At 34.3% G+C, this 24219-nt stretch overlaps 1 protein-coding gene across 3 annotated transcripts in view; it reads right to left on the minus strand.

The window, feature by feature from the left end:
• Positions 1-3406: 3406 nt before the first annotated feature.
• Positions 3407-24219, minus strand: part of LOC118264923 (pyrokinin-1 receptor) — an 86793-nt gene continuing 65980 nt past the window's right edge. For 2 of the 3 annotated variants that reach the window (XM_050706047.1, XM_050706048.1), the window contains exons 2-5: positions 10239-11094; positions 7769-7989; positions 6935-7049; positions 3407-6423 (exon numbers count right to left, since the gene is read on the minus strand). In XM_050706047.1, coding sequence (XP_050562004.1) covers positions 6005-6423; positions 6935-7049; positions 7769-7989; positions 10239-11064 — 1581 coding nt within the window. In that variant the 5' untranslated portion in view covers positions 11065-11094 and the 3' untranslated portion in view covers positions 3407-6004. The remainder of the gene's footprint in view (positions 6424-6934; positions 7050-7768; positions 7990-10238; positions 11095-24219) is intronic. The other variant, XM_050706049.1, reaches the window with a different exon arrangement.

Below are 24219 nucleotides of genomic sequence, written 5' to 3' on the forward strand. Positions count from 1 at the left end.
TCCTGTAATGTCATTGTGAACAATAATATGTACTCTATCTCGTAACGAACATAATATTATGTTGCTGCTAAGCTTAGAGCGATAAACATCTTGTGTCGCGAAATGCAGCTCACGAATATGAGCGTCTAGCATGGCTTGAAACTAGTAGAATTCCTCGTCAAACAGTTACGTGAGTAAGCCGATAACATAATAATTAATTACTCACGGCCGGAGCTGCGGACTACCAAGCGGGATTATCGGGGCTCAGGCTAGAAAAGCAGGAGTAGGAACTGGGTGGTTTTTAGTCAATTACCTAACAAAATCATTGGATGATTTTTCCCCTTAAAAAAAAGCATGTCTCACGAAAGTTATAATAAAATTATACGTCACACCGATCTCTTCAGCATTAAAATTCTATTTAATAATACTTTACACGATCTGAATATCTAACCCAAATTCGAATCCACGCCCAATTTCGTTTAAAAATTACCTACTGTATAATTGTGCGTATATAGTATGGAAAATTTAATCAAATTGTGAATCGTACATGTAAGTTCAAAATGAAAATTACCTTTTAATTTTAAATAAGCAAAACTTTTCGTTTTGTTCACTTGTTGCTTGCTGTGTTGACACCTGTTGTTTAATAGGTACTCTCGTATCAGCAGGAAGTCGAATGTCGTCTCTTCTTATTTTCCTTTCGTTTTCATAAGCAGTTTGTGTTCATAATTTTGGAGATAGTACCTACTTTATATAATAAGTACGTTACTTTAGCAAATTTATTAATATCTTCAATGAAGACATTTTTCTCCGAACCTAAACTGAAATAGTTGGTGCAAACTTTTATCATTTCATTGAAAACAACACAAATAAGAATGCCTCTGGCATCTTAATAAAAAAAACTTTTCATATAAAATGGGCCTATTGTTTACATGAGTACATTTTATATGACATCGCATTACTACCCACGTATTATGCCTCACTACCACAACACACATTGATGTCAGTTGTTCACAATAAATAGTTACTTATTGGAATAAAATAGCTTAACAATATCATGTAAAAGATAAACATTTTTCTAATGTATGTGTATAGGCGCATAATATGAAAGAAGAAATTATGTGCTCGAAGCAGGAATAAGAACGGGGTGGTTTTTAGTCATTAAGAGTCTGAAACTTCCTTTTGACTCATCCTCGATTTCCCCCGCCCGCAAAAAAGGTAAGCATTTATATATTTGTCGGAAGGGTCATTAGAACGGGTCTTCATTTTACTACAAAACAAATTGACAACAAAAGGATTAAAGACGGCGCGCTTCAATTGTGACGTCACGTCTGTTGAAGAGAAGAGAAGAGAAGATCTATTGAAGTTCAGCATTGTAACATAGCACACTTTCTGGGAATACTGTCAGTCGATAATTATTGTTCTGTGATCGCAATCATTAGAATCAGTCTTGTGAATTTGTTATTGAGTTTGAGATAATAACAGTGAATATTATTACAATAAGATAAGGGCTAATCTTTCATGTACTTCGTTTACTATATTTACACTTTGAAAGTCACTGTTTCTTCTCAGAGTAGTCAATAGGAAATGTCCGACCCCATCAAGCCTAACTAAATAATATGAACAAGGAAAATAAACAATAATTTTATTACAAAGAAACTATTGTTTTACTTCTACCAATATATATTATCACCCACACCATCCTCCAATATATTACTTTTCAAATCTTTCCTAATTTCATGAACATCAGCCGCATACGACTACTATTTTTCACTTACATGGCTCATCAATTCTTTTATTAAGACTAACTTTTCAGAATTTTTTAAATATCTAGGGAGTGAAGTAGAAGAATATAGAGTATAATACAAATTAAAACTCAACTATTTCCCATGGGTGAAGCCATAAGTCATAAGCTAGTAGACGATCCAACCCGCTCGTATACTCGCATCCTCATAAGACCCATTATTAACTTCGTTAAACTCGCAGACGCAAACTGCGTCCTTCCATTTCCTCTAACAAATAGTCTAGTTGTACCAACAACTAACTATACCCGTATAAAAATTTCACATACCGGGAACGAGTATATTTTTAGAACCATGCTCCTTTTGCTTTGAAAGGCAAACTAAGTAATGAATTACTTTCTGTTAGATAAGTAGACTACCGACTACCGAGGTAATGTCATTTATCTTGTTACTCTCTTTAGGTAACATTTTAGTCGTATCTTCAGAAATAAAACATTATTTTCTTCTAATCCTACTTGATGTGTGTTTATGCTAAGTTTATTAGATTTGCATGACTTCACATTACTATATAGTTCTAGATTATTTTCGGGATAAAATCTGTCTCAGTTCTTTCTCCGGTGTCATTGTATCATTGTACATCATTATCAACTATCATTGTACGGAATTTAAGGTTTATTAGTTTAAAAGAAATGGTGTCCCGAGATATTACACGTAATTCCTTTACCCGTGGGGTTTCCGGAATAAAATTTAAACTGTTCTTGCATATAAGGGTGAAATACAATACATATTTACCTACATCTTAATATACACAAAAGTTATGTAATGAAATTTTATAACCAAAAGACGCTGAATTTTCCAAACCAAACTTACAGCTCCAATATATTTTCGTTACTACGCGACTTTTATTTTAGTATCTTTTAATTGACTAGATCTTAAAATAACAGACGGCAAAACTAAAGTAAAAGCCAATTCATTATTTCTAGAAGATTGGCTTTCAGTATTGTAAAAATAAGTAATATTTATGGAGCCATTATATGTGAAAATATTCAACCTATAATGTCAAACATTAAGAATTCCAAAAACGTTTTGACTTATCTTTCTTTATGTATTTAGACTATTGAAAAAATTACCTAATAAACGTAACACTGACTAATTATACGCCAATATGTATTATGAGTCCTCACTGTATTTTAATATTAAAGTAATTAAATAGTGCTAAGAGATACTTAATCTGACTTTGTTGAAAGTTTGTCGTCTCGATAATGGTGTAGTTTTTGTAAAGTTGCTAAAATTCCATAAAGTTTCGCGAGACACGAAGATCCTTATATTGAATCCTGATCCACCATGACAGTGCCTATTTTTAAAAACTTCATATTATTTTATTCACTCTTAAATACACAAAGTTTTTTTTTATTAACTTACTAAGAATTCGTCTTTGCCTTCTTTTATGATACTTACTTGACTCAGGGATCCAACGCTGTCAATCCAACTGCCGATCATACAGAGGGCTAAGTACGAGTTTTCTTTTTATTCAACGAGTTTGAAACGAGACCGCGTTCAGCGCTCTGATTGGTTGATTAGTGGGAACCGACCAATCACAGCATCGAACGTGGTTTCGTTTCGATCTCGTAAACGTAAAGCAAACTTGTGCAAAGGTCACAGATGGGGAACGAAAATAAAAGTCGTCAAACAATAAACAATGTTTACCCATTTTTATTATTGTTTAAATCACGTAATATTTAGTTTTATTCTATTTTCTTTGTGCAGCGTACACTATTAACAAATATGCCTAAGTATTAAAATAGTACTTTTAATACATAGGCGGCGTGGTTTCCATAAAAACAAAATAATGTTACAAAACCGTATTAAATTTAAATATTCTGTTCATCGTTATATTATGAAATGTATTGTATTCATACTTATTGCGAGTTTGGTGTTTTTGTAGCAAAACAAATTTTTTTGTCATAAAATGCTTTGTATCTAACAGATGAGTGAATAAATGTATTATTCAATGTTTATTTGACCAACTTCAAAGACCCTTATCATGACCTAGCGATATCAAAGAACTCTACTAGATTGGAATCACTAAACATGTCCAGTCATAATAAAACCTGAACTAATTCTGTCGGTATGTAGTGAACATACCGACAAAAGAAATGAAACGAAACGAATCTTTTAAAGGAAACTTAATCTTTTTAAGTAACTTTTAAAGTAAACTTAAAAAGATTTACTTCATACTCTCCCCTGTTCTAAAGCGCCCGGGGTTTTTGATATAACCATTCATTCAGTATATTTGCGGTCCTTTCCACAAAAATATTTCGTACGAACAGAACATTTATACATCAGAAACTGGATTGGATGGATTTACGTACGAGTATACATAACTTAGAACATATTTTATTTACATTTGTATCGTTGTTGAGGTATTTACAGAGGACTTAGTACGAGTTTGTTTTACGATTATTGAAATCGAAACGAGACCGAGTTCGGCGCTCTAATTGGTTGGTTCATTCGCACCGGCCAATCAGAGCGCCGAACGCGGTCTCGTTTGGTTTTCGTTTAACGTAAAACAAACTCGTACTAAGGGTACAGAGGTAAAAAGTACAATTATACCTATATAATAAAAATAAAAAACACTAAAATATAATGAGAAAAAGCTTTAAGTAAATACCTATAACTATCTCCTTCGCATTTTGTTGTAACATGCGTTAGTTTTTAATCTCAGTCTCACAATACGGACTTACATTAAAGTCCTATCCCAAAAAGATTAAAATTACATAAAAATACATTCATATTTTAAAAATGACTAAATGAAAACTAGAATAGCTGTGAACCTTAAGTGTATTTTGTAGAATTCATTATTTTCAGATTACTTTGTTGTGTTGGTTTCTTTACAGGCTTTATAAAAGAAAAGAACCAAATGAGGAGACAGCTCTTATAATGGAACAAAGTGCTTTTTATCTCACTACGAGTGCCGTTGCGAACAAATTGCCCGCCAAGTATCATGCTAACAAATCTGTCGTTGAACGAAAACGAAACGAGAGTGCTTTCGACGTTCTGATTGGACGGCGCTAATGACAACCAATCAGAGTGCCGAACGCGCTGTCGTTTCGTTTTCGTTTAACGTAAAGAAAACTATTATAATTCCTTCTTCTGGCCTTTTCTTGAGTAAACGAAACTCACGAATAAAACGTTATCATCTGACGTGAAACAATTGTTAAGTAACTTCATTCGCGGTTTAAGCCGTCGTCAAACAACATTTTAACTTCAGAACCCCGAAGAAGTTTTGAGAAACTAATAATGATTCAAACGTCTATAGTATACAAAATAGATAAGATTAATTTAGTCTAAGTTTGCCCACGAGTAACTATAATCACAAATAAGAAAAATATAACTGTGTTAGTCTGGTTTCACAGTAATTGCTATTCTAATTTTCATTCACAAAAGAAGCCTAAAATGACAAAGGCTTTCTGAAAAAAGGTTTCAGCTTAGGATTAAGTACAACTTTGGACTCACGACATTAATACTTTCGTAAAATCTAATATTTATGGACATACTTAAAATGAGATTTTCGAATTTTGATAACAATCAAAATGGTTAGCTTACTTTAACAAAATTAGCAAAAGTACAACTTAAAACAAATGTATGTAGTCTTTTCCATGATTTAATGTATCACAAAGAATAATATTATCAATATAACTGAAGGTGGCAATAAAAACATTCTTATTGAAGCGTTTTGTTCAGAAACTATTAATTAATATATTAACAAAAATGTTATATTGAAACTTTTCTCAACAATTTGCAAAATATAGTGTTTTGTTTTATCTACCTTCGTAAAGTCATGGTAATTGATAGAAAAATACATTTTGTTAAACATTTTTACTTTTAGCAGTAAAATGACCCAGATCGTTTACCACGAATGAAATAAAGTTTTTAACATTTCTTGAAGTTAGATAACCATCTAAATGAACCAATTAGAATTAACAAATTTATTCAAGTAACTAAAAAAATACTAAAATAAATAATTAACTCGCTTTGTAAATGGAACTGGTTTTTTATGAGCACATTTCCTGAATTAATTTCACTTACTTAGGCACGTACAATTCAGTTTTCAAAAATGTATATAACAATTCGACAAATATTAAAACTACACTAAAACAAGTTATTGTTTGCATCGATATCTTGAACGTCTATTATTTACATAGTAGGTCGATGTCGACGTCAAAAAATTGACAAAATTGTTCACTTCATGTCCATTATTTAGGTTTCACATTTTAGAAGTAATTTTATCCATATTCTTTTTCACGTTGTATTATTCTCAGTTTAATTTCCTTAAGGTACTTTTCAGGCTCATCTGCTGAGTAATCTGCACTTTCTATTGGTACTATGCCGTCAGGGGTGACTGTGATAGTTTCGACTGGGGATGAAGGGTAGGTGAAGCAGACTGGGGAGCATGGTCTTCGCCTTTCGTCTGCTAATCGCAGAGCTGTGTCGAGGTATGAGTTTCTATTGTTAATAATCTCGTCTTTCAGGGCCTGTTGGTAGGAGTGGTTCTTGCAGGTCCTGTAATCGTGGAGTGGGGGTGTTACGATGGTCCTGCCGTTGTGGCAGACGTGCACTGTCGGCAGGAACCGGTCTCTGCTGTCTTGCCTCAACTTGTTGCGGATACTTGGCTCCTGTCGCAACGAGTTCTTCAGTGAATTACCTGTGAATACGGAAAGGGATGGTCTTGTTAAAATATTTTGTTTTTGTAATATAATCCTCAATAGGTAATACGCGTGAGAAATTGTTGAAAATATCTCGTTCGGCTAGAAATTACCACCACAGTTGGAAAGCATTATTATGTTAATTAAAAGAGGGTAACTGTTTTTGGAATTACCACATACAATTACATCAACTTTGTTAACAAAACAAATCTGCCGAAACATAGGTAGGTACGAGTACCTATCATAGCATTTTTCTACCGTGTAATTTAATATATGTAAATATCTGGTTAAATCATTTTATATTTACTCTTTGGATAATTCTATATGTTATTTATTAAACAAAGATATGATTTCGAAAGCTGGATATTGGGTTAGAAACCACAAAAAATTCGACCGGCGATAAAATAACATTTTCCTGCATTTCAAAGCGGGGTTTAATATTCTTATTTCGAAAAAATATAATGAATTCAGACATTTTTAGTGATATGTGTAAATATGTTGTAAAATAACCTGAATGCACAGTACCGCTGGACGTGGGATTCCGTTGGAAGGCGATGGCTGTGTATGAACAACGCTTCGCTGCCGCCCTCTCGCTCGACCGGCAGCACCAGAGCATCACGGAGTTCTGCAACAGAGCGTCTGCTAACCTCAATATTCTCGAATTTTTACAACCTTCTTTGTTTACTAAAACTGTTATCTATTTAGATAGAAATTATACATCAAATTATAAAGAAATTATGACCCAAATGTCTTGATTTTACTAAAGAAGAAGAATTAAATCAAATGTCGTTCGTTTCGTTAGTACATTTATACTTAAATGTCTTAAAAGAAATATAGTTTACACTTATTATATAACTTTACTCAATTAAGTACAAAGCCTAATGAAAATCTTTAAATAAAAGTCCTTAAGTGTGGCCGGCTCGACCGGAGTAATACCACGGCCTCACCGAAAACCGACGTGAAATAACGCTTGCGTTGTGTTTCGTTGTGTGAGTGAGGTTACCGAAGGCCCAATTACCTTCCCAATCTTCCCAATCCCCGATGCCCCAACAATCCTTAAATTCCTAACGCCTAAAAAACCGACACCGCACTTGTACAGCCTCTGGTGTTTCGGGTGTCTATGAGCGGTGGCGATTGCTTACCATCAGGTGATCCGTCTGGTCATTTACCGGCTATACCATAAAAAAACAAATATAACTGCTCTTAAAATATCATAATTGCATTTCTAGACGTTCTGCACATATCTGTATACTTAAATCTACATAACGTATTTATGTAGATGATACGAGTATAATTAATATTAATGTGTCTAAAACAGACTGCATGAAGTTGGTGAACAGTTACCTTGAAAGCGTCTCTAAATTTATTGGACATTATGTGGTAAAATATGGGGTTGATGCACGTAGACATGTAGTAGAAAACACCAGAACTGTAGGTGAGGAAAGAGTACACAGAGAGGAGTATCGGTGACCGTGCCAAGTGGTTCTCAGTGGTCCCATATATCGCGACGAGCCGCTGAGCGTGAAAGGGCGCCCAACAAATGAAAAACGCCACCACCACCGCCACTGTGAAAAAAACAACAAAAATATAAACAATATCCTAATGTATTCAATTCTCTGGAGCAAATTGTAAAAAAATATCTTTGCATTTTTATTAAACGAGGTATACTGTCTCTGCAATAAGCTCTTCTTGATTAATACTGTTCTTTTCTAAAGTATTTACATAAAATACTCTAAGCTGCATCGTAAAATTACTTCAATCGAATCTTTACGTTTTGTAATTGAAATAAAAATGTTATGAAGAGTTTTGTAAGCAAAACTTAGACATTATTTTTAAATCGTAAAAAAACCTCTAGCATTGTATTCAAATGGAAAACATAACTACGACTATTTCAGAGACCTTTTTAAGGACCATTATGTAGTTAAATAGTTATGTACACGTGTCTTATAAAGTCGTCTACAACATATGTAACCACTTATGACTTTCTAGACTTCTACGGCGACTAAGTACCTAGCCCTCCCACGCATCACATGAGTGCTATTTCCAACTTTCTCGCAAGAATTTCAAAGTTTTTCTTTCATATAAGCCTATAAATAACAGGCATATCCAATAAATAACAGAAATAATAACGACTACTACGACTAACATTATCATTAGAACTTAAAACGGTATATTTACCATGGTTATTAATTTCTGTGAGTTTCCGATATTTCGGCACTGTTGCAATCGCCATGATCAAACTCAGAAATTAATACCTTAACATGGTAAATATCCCCTTTTAAGTTCTAATGTTAGTGTTAGTGACCATTTCAGTTTAAAAACTTATATAACGACTAACATTCTTACTGTTTTTTTTTCGGAGTTGAATTCATAGCTGGCTAAACATCATATTTTACTGTAAATATAATTAGCATGAACTACTTATAACGTTCTAAGTTTAATGTACTAAATTAACATTTTAATAACACCTAAAGTTTACCCAAATTTTTCATTGTCAAATATTTATTACGTTTTTTTAAAACATAATTTATTTACTTTTCGTTGAAATATTTCATTTTTTTACTGTGAAAGTTTATGCTCAACCAGGAAATTCAGTTTTTTTTTAGATCCGGCAATTGTTTTTATTTTATCATCTTCAGCCGGAAATCTGTCACTGTTGGACAAAGGAAACTCAGTTTTACTTTAATCTATGTTCATGGCGAAAATGATGAAATTTGAATGCAAAATTATTAAACCACGAGGTTATTTTATTCAATTATGTGGGAATGCACATCGTAATGTATGTTTACCACAGTAAAGACCACTTTTCACAAGTTATAGTAAACTATTTTATAGTCTCCTCAGTAAAATTTAAAAACATCTGGATAAAAAATAGACAAGAATAAATTTTGTACCGTCTTTTCTACGCGACTACGTCTGTTTATTAAGACATTCATATAGTATCTCTTTATTAGATGTCTTAAAGAATGCAATTTTAATAAAATATTGATTTGATTTCCTGAGCGAGAGTCCAAATGTGATAAACTATTAATACGGACGTTTATTGGCAGTAGACCTTCTGAGGAACGATAATAATATTCAAGTTGTAATAATAAACTTCAATAGTTTAATATTCACTCAGTTTATTTTATAACGCTAGGAGTCTTGTACTGTCATTATCAGTGAAATTAATAAAGTATATTGTTTTTGATGACATACGTGTAAACTGCATTCATAACTTCAAAAGATGTAATTAATAATTGGCTGATTTTATGACTATGAGTCTTGTACTGCCATTACGTGTATTAGGTTAAGCTATAAAGTATATTGTTTTATAGAAGTCAAAACATATTTCGCGTTGGTTAATAAAATCATGAGAACATGTTTGAGTTTTATGAAGGTCTGTTCATAATACTAACTATTTTAGTTAAAACTAAGCTAACGGAGATGAAGTGGTCAATTCAAAACCCTATACAAAATAACCATCTTTCCTATAAATAGAAATCATATCACATATCAATGCACATTTATTAAATTACAAATTTGATACTAACTTGACTTTGCACATTTGGTGAATGTGCATTGAGGCAATTCATTAACTTAATAGATGGAAAATCGGTTGGAAATGGCCAATGGGATCAAACATGACGCATATTGCATTTTCATTTATTAGAGATACCCAGTTGTTTGAACATGACCGCCGGTTGATAAATGCAGAATATTCATGATTGTGACAGATGGTTATGGAATATTCATGAATTTTGTATCGATATGATCATTGTACTAATAAGCTAATGTTCATACTAAATTCTTAAACTACTTAAAATATTCTTACCTAACATCTTCACAACTCTCCTTGTGGACTGGCTGTGTTTCCGACTTATTTTATGTGTGTATCTCATTGTTGATTCGAAGTCTTTCTGTGACTGCTCTTTGCTTATACTTGTTTCTCTCAGTTTCAGCCCTATTAGTGAATACAGCACCGTGATCAGCACCATTGGTGCTAAAAAGAAGAAAAACGTTGATATTTCGAACGAGTGTTCTATGATGACTCTTGTTTGCAGGCACATGGCTACTCCTCTGTGCTCCCGGATCCCGAATTGTAATGCCTGAGGTAACGCCAGCATCACCGCCGCCACCCACAGACACATCACGTGTTTCGTAGCTCGCGACAACTTCGACATCTTGTGTGAGACAAATGGATGACAGATCGCGAGGTACCTCTCCACAGTAAACAAAGTTATTGTCAAAACGCTGGCGTTCGTCGAAGCCTCGGCCGCTAGACCTCTTATCACACAAAAACTGTGTCCAAACACATACGGCCACTTCGACCATATTGAATACATCTCCTGTGGCATTCCACTTATAAGTAAAAGAAGATCTGAGATAGCTAGACTAAATAAATAGTAGTTTGTAGCTGTGTGCATACTTTTGTTCCTTACTATCACTATGCATGTAAATATATTGCCCAGTAGCCCGGTTACAAATATAAGTGAATATATTATTGTTATAGGCAGTACTATGAACAGGGGGTCTCTTTGTGGGCCGAAGATGAGTGTGGGGTCGACCGGAGCCGAGGAGTTGTCCGTCACATTTGCGACCTCACTGAGAGAACTCATGATGTGAGAGGGTAATACACAGGTCCCAGGTTTCTGCAGCATCAATATGCTTTAGTCTCTCGGTTTATCCATCTGGAACAAAGATAAAACATACTTATTAACTTAAGATAGTATCAAATTTATACTAATATTTAGAGACATCCGCAGTTCTCATACGAATACTATTTATCGTTATCTTCCAATTACTTATTTAGTAAAAAAAAGTGTTAGTAAACACCGTGTGTTAGTAAACAGTGTTAGTATATTTTATGAGGAGAATTATCGACCATAATGACCAGTTACATGGAAAGAAATGGAACAAAACAACATTATTTAGATCGAATTATGTTTTGAAAGAGATGGTGTGAAATAACCGCACAGCCATTTGTGGGTTTACTACGAAAACAGAGTGTGTAGACTGTATTTACATATGATTATAATAGCTAATACAGAAATGGAAGAAACAGGATACAAATACAAACAAGATGCAGATTACCTATACGTTTCTTGTGTATTTCTTTAGTAATTGGATATTATGCGTAATGAATGGTTATGTTTTGTTTTCCGATTCAATTTCACTGATTGTCAAACGAAATGTTTTTGTTTATCTACTTTTTTTCTCACTTAGCATTTTTTTGTTGGTTTGTCATTTGTGTATTTCTACGAGTTGAATAATTTTCAACCTAAAATCAAACATAACAGAAGTAACAGGGTAAAGAGAAATAAAACAAAGGACATGGCTAAACCAAAGTATGGACGTCGTAACCCGTACAAATAAATATTGTATAAATATGGTACCTAGCAATAAATAAAGTCGCATAATTAAAAATTGATATTTTGTAATTAAGAAGGTCCAGAAACTTGGCATATCTGCATAATCCTGAAAATAAAGTAGCGTTCCTACGTCAAACAACGTTACAAAAACTTCAAACCACAACATTGCTGTGAACTTTTATCGACGCGTTTTGATGTACCTGAGCCGAAAGTTATTTATATATGAGGTAGATAGGTAAACAATTCTGCTTATACTAGATAATGAACACAAAGTAACCAAGGACAGACACAAAATATATAGTAAGATTGTGCAATCTTATACAAAATATATATTTTGTGTCGATCAAAACATTTACAATTATTTGGTTTCAGAAAAAAGTCATTATATTACCGTTATTAAAAATTGATGTTCGTTTAATTATTTCGATTTGATTTTCGGGGAAACTAATGTCCTAATAATAGCTTGCAGTACCTACTTCCGTGTTGTCATGTCAAACCACAACAGAAAAAAATCAATTATGAAACTTATTTTTGTTAATTTTTGTTCACCAAGTTATAAGAATTAGTTAAACACAAAATAATTCATAAGTGAATATTTAAATGATACGGGATAGCGTGAAATTCGTATTCTTGTTATTATGCCTGGGTCAGTCATTTAGCCATCTCCTTTACAAGTATGTGCGTTTGCTAAAATTGTTGAAGACTTTATATTCTGACTTCAAAGTACATGATGCCATTTTCAAATTTTTCTATTACTTAGCTAATTTAAAGGCAAAAAGCAAAGAAATTAACTATGTGGCACGAATTCTTTATTGGATCATGTTCCAGAAATATGCCTTGTACAAAATTAATTGAAATTTCAGAATTAACTTGTCACTTTTATAACAAAATGTAGGTTAACTTGAGACGTGGATTTTAAGTTATTAAATTAACTAAAATCAGGGCTGACGTGTAATATGATTAAAACGACGGTAACGCTTGCTGTTGCTATATTGATTAAAGTTAAATATTCAACCAATACGTACGTGGTAAGGATCAAAGTAACTATTTCTAAACTATGTAACTCAATTTCAAGTTCATGTATTGAACGTTTGAATTCTATTAGTTTACCTAGTAAGTTTGCAAGTGCAAAGGATTCTTAGTTAAAACAAAGGACGCTCAGTATGTTACGACAAATATCTAGATTCATATCCTTACATTTTCTTTTATTATAAGTGTGGTACCGTAAAACGAGGTGAATAGAAACAAATCAGGGGTGAATAGGAACAACATTTTGTTATGTTTTCACGTAATTTAGAACTGTTTACACCAATAAAATATTTTTTATTAATTCATTATTAAAACCAAAAATGCTCTATTAAAACCAAAAACATGAAAAGAAACTAATAATCCTAATAATTTTTTTTTCTATTCACCCCCTGAGTTTCTATTTACCCCATTTTACCGTATTTCTTATAAAAAGTATTACTAAATGAGTAACAATAAACCCACCATGTTACATGTATTTTACATGTATTCATAAAAAAAAATGCAAATCAACGGCATTCATTGTTAAGGTCTCAGCACACATATGGGATCGGAAAGGGATCGTAACCGTAACGCCTTTTGCCTCGCTGTCAACCAGGCGTCAACCTACCGTATGCACGTAACGAAAGCGTATCAGCAGCGCCTGTACGTCAACTCGGCTACGGCTATGCGACACCGCGCTTACGCCTCGCCGTCCCGTCGCGGGAGGGGAAAGGGGAAAGGGTGGACGAAGAGATGTGAGCTCGGGTACGGAGAGACGTAAGCGCGGGTACGGAGAGACGTAAGCGCGGGGACGGAGAAACGTAAGCGCGGGGACGATGAGCCGTAAGCGCGGGAATTCAAGTTCGGAGCCTGTTCCGAGGCGAGGCGATTACGTTATTATTCCGATTAGTGTGCGTTGCAGTAGGGAGTTTAATACAAACCATTCTGAACGGCTCGAGGCGATACGGTGACGATCCCTTTCCGATCCCATATGTGTGCTGAGACCTTTATGCGGATGACAGTACAGGTGATGCCTATTACACCAGCCGCGCTAACATTTCTCAGGAAAACGTCATCGAAAACCGAAACAGACTTGTCTCTGAAATCGAGACTTCTTTACGGAGAATCTCAGATTGGGTTGAACTTAATCTGATTCAGTTTAATCCTAAGAAATTTCCGTTGGTCGTCTCACCTCAGTTTCAAAGTACCCCTTTGAAACCGGCTTAACACTTTGGCAATACTTAGAGATTTAGCATCGATGTGCATTTTCTATCGCTTATACTACGGAGAATGCTCTGAGAAATTGTTTGGTCTGATATCTGCCGCATCTTTTCGCCATCGAGCTACATGACAGCACGTCCATCATCATATGGTTGGCAAGCCACAACTGTGCGCTTTTCACGAAACTTTCTGCCTCACATAACAAAACTGTGAAATGAGCTGTCGTCGGCGGTATTTCTGAATTCCGTATTCCTTTTTAAAAGACCGGCAACGTAGGACTCCTCTTGATGTGGGCGGTGCTGATCGCTTACCTTCAGATGACCCGTCTGCTCGTTTGCCCTCTATTACATAAAAAAATCATATTATAAGTTTGACAGTAACATGCCCCTCATTACCCATCAAATAGAAAGTTAATAGCGAATTTCCACCCACTTGTACACAATTTTCAAAAATATTATCTTCATTCTAGTATTTTCCCGTACATATTCCTCAGACAACATTTAGATAATAATTGAATTGTCTACACACAAACAATTTTAGTGCCTTTTGTGAACTAAATATTAAAAGTTTATATCTAGTATTAATTTGAATTTAAAATCTCACATGCCTTCTTAAATCGCAAGGGGGGTTTTGTAAAAGAGATTTTTAGAAAATCTACTGAGGACATTAAACCACTTATAAGGCGTAAAGCTACTTGCCACTGCGCAAATGTATACTTAACTTCAGAAACATGTTAAAGTACTAAAATGCACTCAATATATTAAGGTCAGTTGGATGCAAATGCCCTCATCATCACAATGGATTCCCCAATGAATAATCCAGTAACATTATACGTACATTTTAAGCAACCAGCTAAGTAAATGCTTTGCAAATGATTAAATCCGCTCTATTTTAGTCAACGTTCCATTTTCGGTCGTAAATGAAAACCTAAACTCATGTATTTTAGTCACAATAACAAATGTGTTTAGTATATTTATAACAGTCTGGCGGTTTATGTAGATTGTAGTTATACACGAAAACGTAGACTATTATTGGACTTTTCAATTGTCATTATTCTTAGTAATAACATAGTCTACTTAGAAATTTAGATCATCTAAATAATACTACATAATAATCGTATTAAGTTTGCTTGTAAACGCAGACGTTATGTGTATTAAATAAATAAATACCTAATTCGTATACAATAGTCTCGTAATATATATTCATTAACATATTTGACAAGAGAAAAATCCTTTCTCTTTATCATTAAGTATCTTTTTTTTAAGACGGGGGGAAACCTTCAACAGGCACCTAGCTTTCTGAGAATAAAAGACGAGTGAGAGTGCGGGATTTTTACCTCACTAAAACCATCCCGGTGACCACCCTCAGCACCAGTAAGGGGCACCGGGTCCTCTAATAGACCTACTTCGGAGATCATTAAGTCTTTGACTGCCAATAGAAAACTGTTGAAGGCAAATCCTCCGCTTACGTCGGTCACCGGTGACCACTACGGCGTTCAATGTGTTAAATACAGCTGCCGTCTTAATGAAAGCTTCAAAACAATGTTATAAAAATCTCAAATATACAGTATAAATCTATGTAAGATCATAATATAATTGTAGAATTTTCCACACATTGTACACAGAATAGCAGAGGGTTGTTGAATGGTCTTATACACCCACGTAGTAGATGACACAAGCGGATGACACGCTCGTTGGAAATGATAAATAGTTGAGAGTGTTGACGACTTGGCTAACGAGCCATAAGCCTTATGTCTTCACTGTGGATTTGTGGAAGTAAATAACAGCAGATCAAAGTACGACAAAAATTAATATAAACATTTTTCTTGGAAGGCATGTAGATTGGTTGTTAAGAGTAAGTGATTCGAATTACATAATTAATTTGGTAAACTTCGAGGACAGTTTATTTGAGTTATTCGAATTACATAATTAGGTAAAATTCGGGGACATTTTATTTTTCCTAATTTCGTAACACGATCTTTTAATTTAATAAGGTGTACGTACTTGTTTTCAATAAGTTTCACTTAACACATTGAACGCCGTGGTGGTCACCGGTGACCGACGTTTGCGGAGGATTTACCTTCAACAGTTTTCTATTAGTAGTCAAAACTTAAAAGTCTTAAAACAGTTTTACATCGTAGAATCATAGTCGAGGCATTGTGACAAAAGGCACAAAATGTAGAGAATTGAAGTAGACCCGGTTGAACTGTTCTTGTAGTTTTTAATTCTAATATTAAGCAACGCCATTGGAAAGGTGACGTAGAGATGTAGGTATATTTTTCTGATGGGGTTCTAAACTTTATTATAACCTAGCACTAAAACTCTTGGGCTCGCTGTCATCGCAGCGGTAAGTCCCCTCTTTGAGGAGTGGCTAGAGAGGCGCCACGGCGTCCTCACCTACCGCCTGACGCAGGTGCTTACCGGACATGGGAGTTTCGGTAGGTTCCTGTTCCTTATTGGGCGGGAGGAAACGCCCGGGTGCCATCACTGTGAGGACCGCCCGGAGGACACGGTAGAACATACGGTGGCGGTGTGCCCTGCGTGGGCTGAGCACCGCCAAGTCCTCAGGGATATGGTCGGCGACGGCGACCTCTCGCGCCCGGCACTGGTTCAGGCCATAGTGCGGAGCGAGAGGGACTGGGATGCCGTCTCCTCCTTCTGCGAAGCAGTCATGCTAGCTAAGGAGGAGGCGGGGCGCGTGAGAGACCAAACCTCCTCACGCCCCAGCCGTCGCGAGAGACACTCCGGGCGTAGGGGATCCCGAGACGATCTCCGGCCACCGTAAGTGCGGGCCTGCGGACGGCGAGCAAGGGTAGCTCACCGCCCGAACAGAACCAGACCCGTGCGTGCGGCGCGTCGCGTTCCGCGCGCGCCTCAAAGAGCCATCAGACCACCACAGATGGGGCCCAGTAGGGCTGATGCCTGATCCGGAGCTGCGGACTACCTAGCGGGTTTACCGGGGCTCCGGCTCGAAAAGCAGGAGAAGGAACGGGGTGGTTTTTAATCAATAAGAGTCTGACACTCCCTCTCGCCTCGCCCAAGGCGGGAGAAGTCATAGGATGATTTTCACCCCTCAAAAAAAAATGCACTAAAACTCTAGTACAAATGGTTATAAAATCTTTATTAATAAGTAGTACGCAGGTGCACTAACCTATATGAAAATAAGATATGAATATGTATATGTATGTATCAGTACGCAAACTACTTAACATATTGAGAGGCAAATCAGATGATATTTTTGCTAGTAAAAACAACAAAAAGATTATTTAATTACATTCATTCTATCAAATATTGACTTAGAATTTACTTACTAACTATATAACTTAATATAATGAAACCAAAATAGTTCTACAAATATTGACTCTTCGTTAATTTACAGGACTCATAATTAAATATTATCATATCTATTCAGAGTTTTATTAAACTTCTTTATTTTTAGTGTAAAAATTGTTTATTGAGCTACTAATATAATAGCCCAGTGGGAGATTTATATTGTAGGATTATTCAGATATCTTTTTTATTTCATTTTGTGCATATAACATATATGCGATTTCTACGGTATTTTTCTGTTCTGTAATCAGAACAATATTTACATTTGCACAAAAACATTGTCCAATCAACAAAAACATGGACAAAAAGTCTAAGAAGCGGTTCAGCAGTTTCCAGCTTTGAGTTTACTTTATATTTTTATTAAATAAACGGAAAAAGAAGTCATTTTTCATTGGTAATAAAAATCATTGATTCGTAAACCTAAAATGAAAATTTGAAATGGAATTTCATCGTCATTCCTCTTATACGGCTTATACATTTATCATACTCAGAAGTAAAACTTTCCCGGAAAATTTCCATAAGTGCTTACAAGAACTCTTATGAAATATCCACCTAAAAACATTTATTTGGAAAACAGATATTTTTTTATAATATGTTATATGTTCTATTTGAAGAGGTTCGACATAAAAACTTAAATAGACCGAGGTTGTAAAAATCTGAAGGATTACTCAATACACTCAATTCCATGTATTCTATGAAGTCGGGAATGTCCGAGAAATATTCTGCCTAACATTTTAGTATTTTATCTGGATTTTCGTCATTCGTGTAAATGTCAAAGTAATTTGAGACAAGTTCATAATTCAGTTTTATTATTTTTGTTACTAAAAAATACTTAAGAGCTACCTACCAAGTTTTGTTCAAATTCGGTACATACATAATATAATTAGGTACAGAAATAAGAAAGGGAAATGTCTAAAATATTTTCTTTTATCAACACCGCAACCATTTTGTTTTATAAAACAAAATAATCAAATGATGATTACAAAAAGTCGGAACACGATCAACTATAGTAAATATATAAGAGACAAAATGGTACTGGTACTCAATCAGAAGATACATAACTAATCCTTACTTTCACGTCAAGAGTAAACGTAATATATTACATAAGAATAGTTTCCTCCCGGTAAAGTGTCCCTAAGCTGACTGTCCATCAAAAGGACCTGGGTTGACACGGGTCTGAATAACATGTACTTAATTTAAATACCATGGATCTCTTTGTTTTTGGAAGGTAACGGGCTTGTATTGATACATAAATGAAGAACTTGTACTTAATGTTAAAGGATACCGGGTTTAAAGAGTCCGTTTTCCATTTGTGTGAGGTCGAACCACGACTAAGGCAAAGAAAGAAAAATTATTTATTTGGCACTGGGCACGATGCACCATAAAACAAAAAACAAATGAAAAATTAAGACACAAACAAAAACAGTATTTTTTTTATAAATTCATGGTAGATAAACAAAAATACTGCATGATAAGAATAAAATATAATTATACAATAATAATAACAAACGCAAGGTGGCAACGTGCCCAAGTCAAAAGGGTTGCCACCTCAGTATGAGCTGGGCACCGAGAGTACCCAGTACTGATATTCAGTTAGTTAAGGCATGTTCTTAATTATCTGTTGTCCGATAGGCATCTGCCTACCGTCTGCGACAATAATCACACCCCTATTACTAATAACTATTGGAAAATAAATTTTGGGCCTTTTATCCTTTGGGAAATAAAAGACGTGACAGTACAATATTATGTGTGTCCTATTACAGAGTCTTCCGTGAATTCTATATATTATCAAAAAAAACGATTTCCTGGATATTCATGTATGTAATGTGTAATCATACAAAATTATAGCCGGTAGCTATGTTGATAGCACAAAGACACAAAAAATAGAATGAACGTAAAATAAAAAATGAAACATTAATTCTATTTATTGTGCTGTTTCCAACAACGCAATCTGATATTCGAAGTAACGCGAATTATATTTTGTAGAAAAAAGAAAACTCTTTTTGTATCATTTTTTGAAGCAGGTTCAAACAATAAAGTTCACAAAAAAAACTAGAAATGTTTAAAGTTAAATCAAATCAAATATTCTTTATTGTGGACCACGGGTTGTTGTACATAATACCGATGATGTTAAAACATTTTAGGACCAGCTATGTGATCTATAAAACAAAAAGGTAAAGTATATTATATATTTAGATATATTAAAACCTTTAGTGTGAGAAAGCCAAGCTTCCAGCCACCTAGACCGGAGTGATACCACGGCCACACAGAAAACCGACGTGAATCAACGCTAGCGTTGACTTTCGTTGTTTAAGTGAGTTTACCGGAGGCCCAATTACCCCCCTTCCCAATCTTCCCAATCCTCGATTCCGCAACAACCTTTAAATTCATAATCCCTAATCATATAGGCTTATAATATAAAAAAATAACTGATGAAAATTCTCAAGCAAATATTTTTCTACCACACACAGGCGTAGGTATACACAAATAGGTACAGGCAGGTAACAATCTACTATCGACGAACAATGCTGCAAATATTTCATTACATTAAACTATGTGTGTTTTCAGTGTCGATTCCCACGCTGAATTGAACGGCGGCAACCACAAAAGCTTTACTGTAAACTTCATTTACATATTCCTAGATAATATGCTAAACATATGAAATAAACAAAAGTTTTAGCATTTAACATACATACATACCGTCACGCCCTTAATCCCCGAAAGGGTAGGCACATTATGGCACATATTACCAATGTACACCCACATTTCACAATTTATGTTGTAAGTCCCATGTAATAGGTGGTGAGCCTATTGCCATATACCGGGCACATTTAAAGACCCCGTGCTACCGCCGAGATATTTTCGTAAAACCCAGTAATACTTCGCCCGACCCGGGAATCAAACCCGAGACCCCTTGCCCGGCAGTCACACTTGCAACCACTCGGCCAACGAGGCAGTCAAAGTTTTAGCATTTTACTGTGTTATTATTGAGAATTCTGAAGCTGTCAATTTTCGACAAATGAAATAGATACGTTGTCACATCGAAATATATTTAATGAAAGGTTTAGGCAAACATGACTAGGAAGTTCGCAATAAAACGGCGTTTTGGACACAATACGAAAATAGGTTGATAAAGCATTTCGTTTACAAAACATCGATCAATATTAAAATTGAAATCGGAATCAAAGGATTGGTATTATGTATTGTGTATACGGTAAAACAGGGTGAAAAGATACAGAAAAGGGATGAATAGATGTTAGGACATTTTGCCAACATTTATTAACCCCGTTCTTTATCTACATATTCACCGCTCGATTTCTATTTATTGATATCAATGTTACTCTATTTATTGATTAAGTACGAAGTCTCATAGTTAGGAAAACATATTGTGATATTATGTTTCCCTTAAAGCATGAACAGTTACATCATAACTCCGTGTCTGAGACCTTAATTATACAGATTAAGTAGATACGCGACACAAGAGCCTTTACATTAAAATACTAATTACTTACAACCTGGAAGGAAAACAACATTTTAATTAATTTTAAATGTAGGTACGGACATGATATGTTTTTATTTTTCTCAATTCGGTAAATATTTCAGAATTGTTTTTGAGAATAATGTTGACCTAGGTTATTGGGTAATCCTAGTAATATTTTAAATGCGACAGTTTGAATGTTTGTTACTCCTTCACGTCAGCTAAAAAAATTTAAGGGATCTGGATAAAATTTGTAACTAGATTACTCACACTCACATACACTCAATAGTGGAATACTGCATAGTGTCGTGTAGATTTTGTAGATTTCCAATAGCAATCTATTGGAAATCTTCTGTATATTTTTCCTTGCATAGCGCAGAAATTAAAGTCGTTTACCATTTTAGGGTCATTAATCTTGTAATCGGTATTATGACTGCACAGTTAGCGCGGTGGCTGAGCTACCGCGCTAACTGAAAAAAAATGCGTCGTAGGTTCGATTTCCGCACTGAAAAATAAGAGTATTTCCGTGTGATCCAATTGTTCCGGGTCAGGATATCATTTGTATCTGAACGTGTATGTTTGAAAACGCATCCACGACACCAGATAATAACTAGAGTAGGGCAACATTAAAAAAAATATCAATAACAATTTTATTACAATTCATAAAATTAGTTCTAGATCTAGATACGCCTAATTGTTGTTATTTAGCGGCCCAACACGTAGCTATAAAGATATAAGATACTTCGACTAAAACAAAAAGAGTAAGCAGAAATAAGATCCAGGACGAATAATGAATACACTAAATCTGTTGCCGGGTAGCCTTTTCTAAAGGAATATTGTTTGTGTTTGTCAGAAGGATCAACAGGTCATTGTTCTTTTTCGGAATCATAACAATAGTGCCATGTTTGTCTAAGTTCTGAACTATAATTCATCACTCACGGGTTATTGCCCACCCTTAAAATTCATCACGCGATGCCAGACTCTGAAAAGCCCTTTGACAGACCCTCTGTAATAATAAAATACTTCATTCACAAAAACTTTTTGAAGTCAAAAATGTTTTTACTGAAGAATTTTTAAAGTTCCTTTTGTGAAAAAGGGTGCTTTAGTACCGTGATTAATTTTTTATAGATTTTTTGTAGTTTATTTTATTTGAAGATGATACTTATAAACTATTGTGATAAAGCTCAAATTTTATTACTTTTGTGTAATGAGTAATTATTGTCACCTTAATATCTATTTCCTAAGAAAGGGTAGTAACCCAAAATCGGTAGATAGTTTAACATCAGTATTGTCATTTTGCCACTTATTTTACGAATCCCATTCTCGTGACAAAACTAACAAAATTTTGAAACTAAATCCCCAATTTAATACTGCATAATAAATAAAGATAATTACGATTTCTTTTTAATCTCTTTAAAATATCATATCACAAAATTTGTAACATAAATTAAAAGGACAACCTTTGCAGGTCCAATTACGACACTTCAAATTCAAATTCATTCATTTCCAAGAAATACATATTTTATAAAGAATACACTTAATTAGAAGATGCTTACAAAGATATTATGAATTGCTGTAATAAAACAATTTATGATCGTGCATCGGTGTAAAAAAATAAACAAACTGTAATAATTACATTTTTGAATGGATTCATCATCAACAGAACGTCATAAAAGGAGTACTATCAGTTAATGATATCAAATACAATTAATCTATATACATAAAAATAACATAAATTGCATTTTTAATTTAGGTACTGTGAAGTAACTTAATAAATCGCGAGTTCTGTTTTTTGTTTCATAAAAACCTGATCGTTATTTTTAATAAACGCAACAAAAAGCTAATGTTTATTCAATTTGCTACAGTTGTTCTAAATATAGGCACGAATATTTAGCATACACATTTTTTGCATTGGCAGACATTAACTATGATAATTAGTATAAAAACTAACGTTGTTATCATTCCGATGAAAAAATTAATGTATCAAGTGCGTTACATAATGTAGGTATTATTATTTATTATTAGCAATAGATGATATACAATTTATTCCTTAACATCGACATTCCAAGAATAGGTAGGTACAATAAGAAGCTAAGTTATGTATATTTGTGAAGATATCAGACCGTAATATCATACTTCTATGGAATCTTTAAGGAAATCATGTTTCTTGGTTTAAACATTATTATGGGAAGAGATAGAAATGTTCAATACATTGTATAAATAAGAATACGATACCAAGAAACGTTTTAGAAGAACAATATATTACTGAGAAGAAGCGAGTATAGGGGTAGCCAACCCGTAAGATGGATGTATCAAATTACCCCCAAATAATTAAGAGTCAATCATTCGGAAAAAAGTATCTAACTTATCGAATCTGGAATTTATCGGTTGATAAACGCGAATAAGAAAAGTGAAGATATTTTACAAATATTATTTTCATGTAAAAGTAAAAGTTACAAAGTTATAGTAAAGACGACAGGTGAACAGAAGGTGCGACATATGTCATCCATCTTTTGACTATTAATTGTTTGTGACGGTAACCCTAAAAGTTATACATACAATAGAGAAAAGGAAAAATTTGAAACATACCTACAAGTTTGTTTGCGGAAATTGTATATTTTGTTCATTCCCAGGCTACCTTGTTAACGCTTTTGTGCTTAGGGTTTCGTGGTATCGTATGCGGCGACCGTACTCCATACAATATCGGAAATTCGTGTACACAGTACTGTCTGTAGGGTGGCCGCTGAGATATCGAGTTATGAAAACGAAAGAGATCCTCAATTAGATTTTCTTTGTGGGTAGTTCTTCGAAATTTGATTCTTCGACTGATTCATATGGCCAAAATTTAATTCCACTTTAAGATCTGTAACACATGTTCATATGAAAATAGTTATACCAAATAACGTATATTCGAATGAGGGACTCGTTTTAAAATAATAGTTTTCGAGATATCGACGTTTGAATATTTTCTGCCCAGATGAATCAGAAATTGTTACAGATGAATCTGTTGAACAATTGAAAATTGTATGTAAATGAGCTCTGTATTTATTTTAATTGTTAGCATACCATTTTCGAGTACTTTCGCACAGAGAAGTCACGAGCATTCATCATCACGCTTGCTCAGGGCGGATTAGCAATTTCAGACTCATATTAATTACATTCCTCAAAAAAAAGTTTTTAAATTGTAGCTATAACATTTATAGCTAAGGTAATTTAAAAATAAGACTAGTAAAAAAATGGACAACGCAACAAGAGCATTATTTTATGATTCATATGCGGTTTTGACCATACGAATCAGGCACAGATGAATCAGGATTTTGCTTACAATCACGCATAACTCATCGTATATACAGACTTCATTCTTATCATTTTTCTACACGAATGTATAACCAAAAAGCTTCACACGAA

Source organism: Spodoptera frugiperda, chromosome 28 (assembly GCF_023101765.2).
Source record: "Spodoptera frugiperda isolate SF20-4 chromosome 28, AGI-APGP_CSIRO_Sfru_2.0, whole genome shotgun sequence".
In the NCBI taxonomy this organism is placed as follows: domain Eukaryota; kingdom Metazoa; phylum Arthropoda; class Insecta; order Lepidoptera; family Noctuidae; genus Spodoptera; species Spodoptera frugiperda.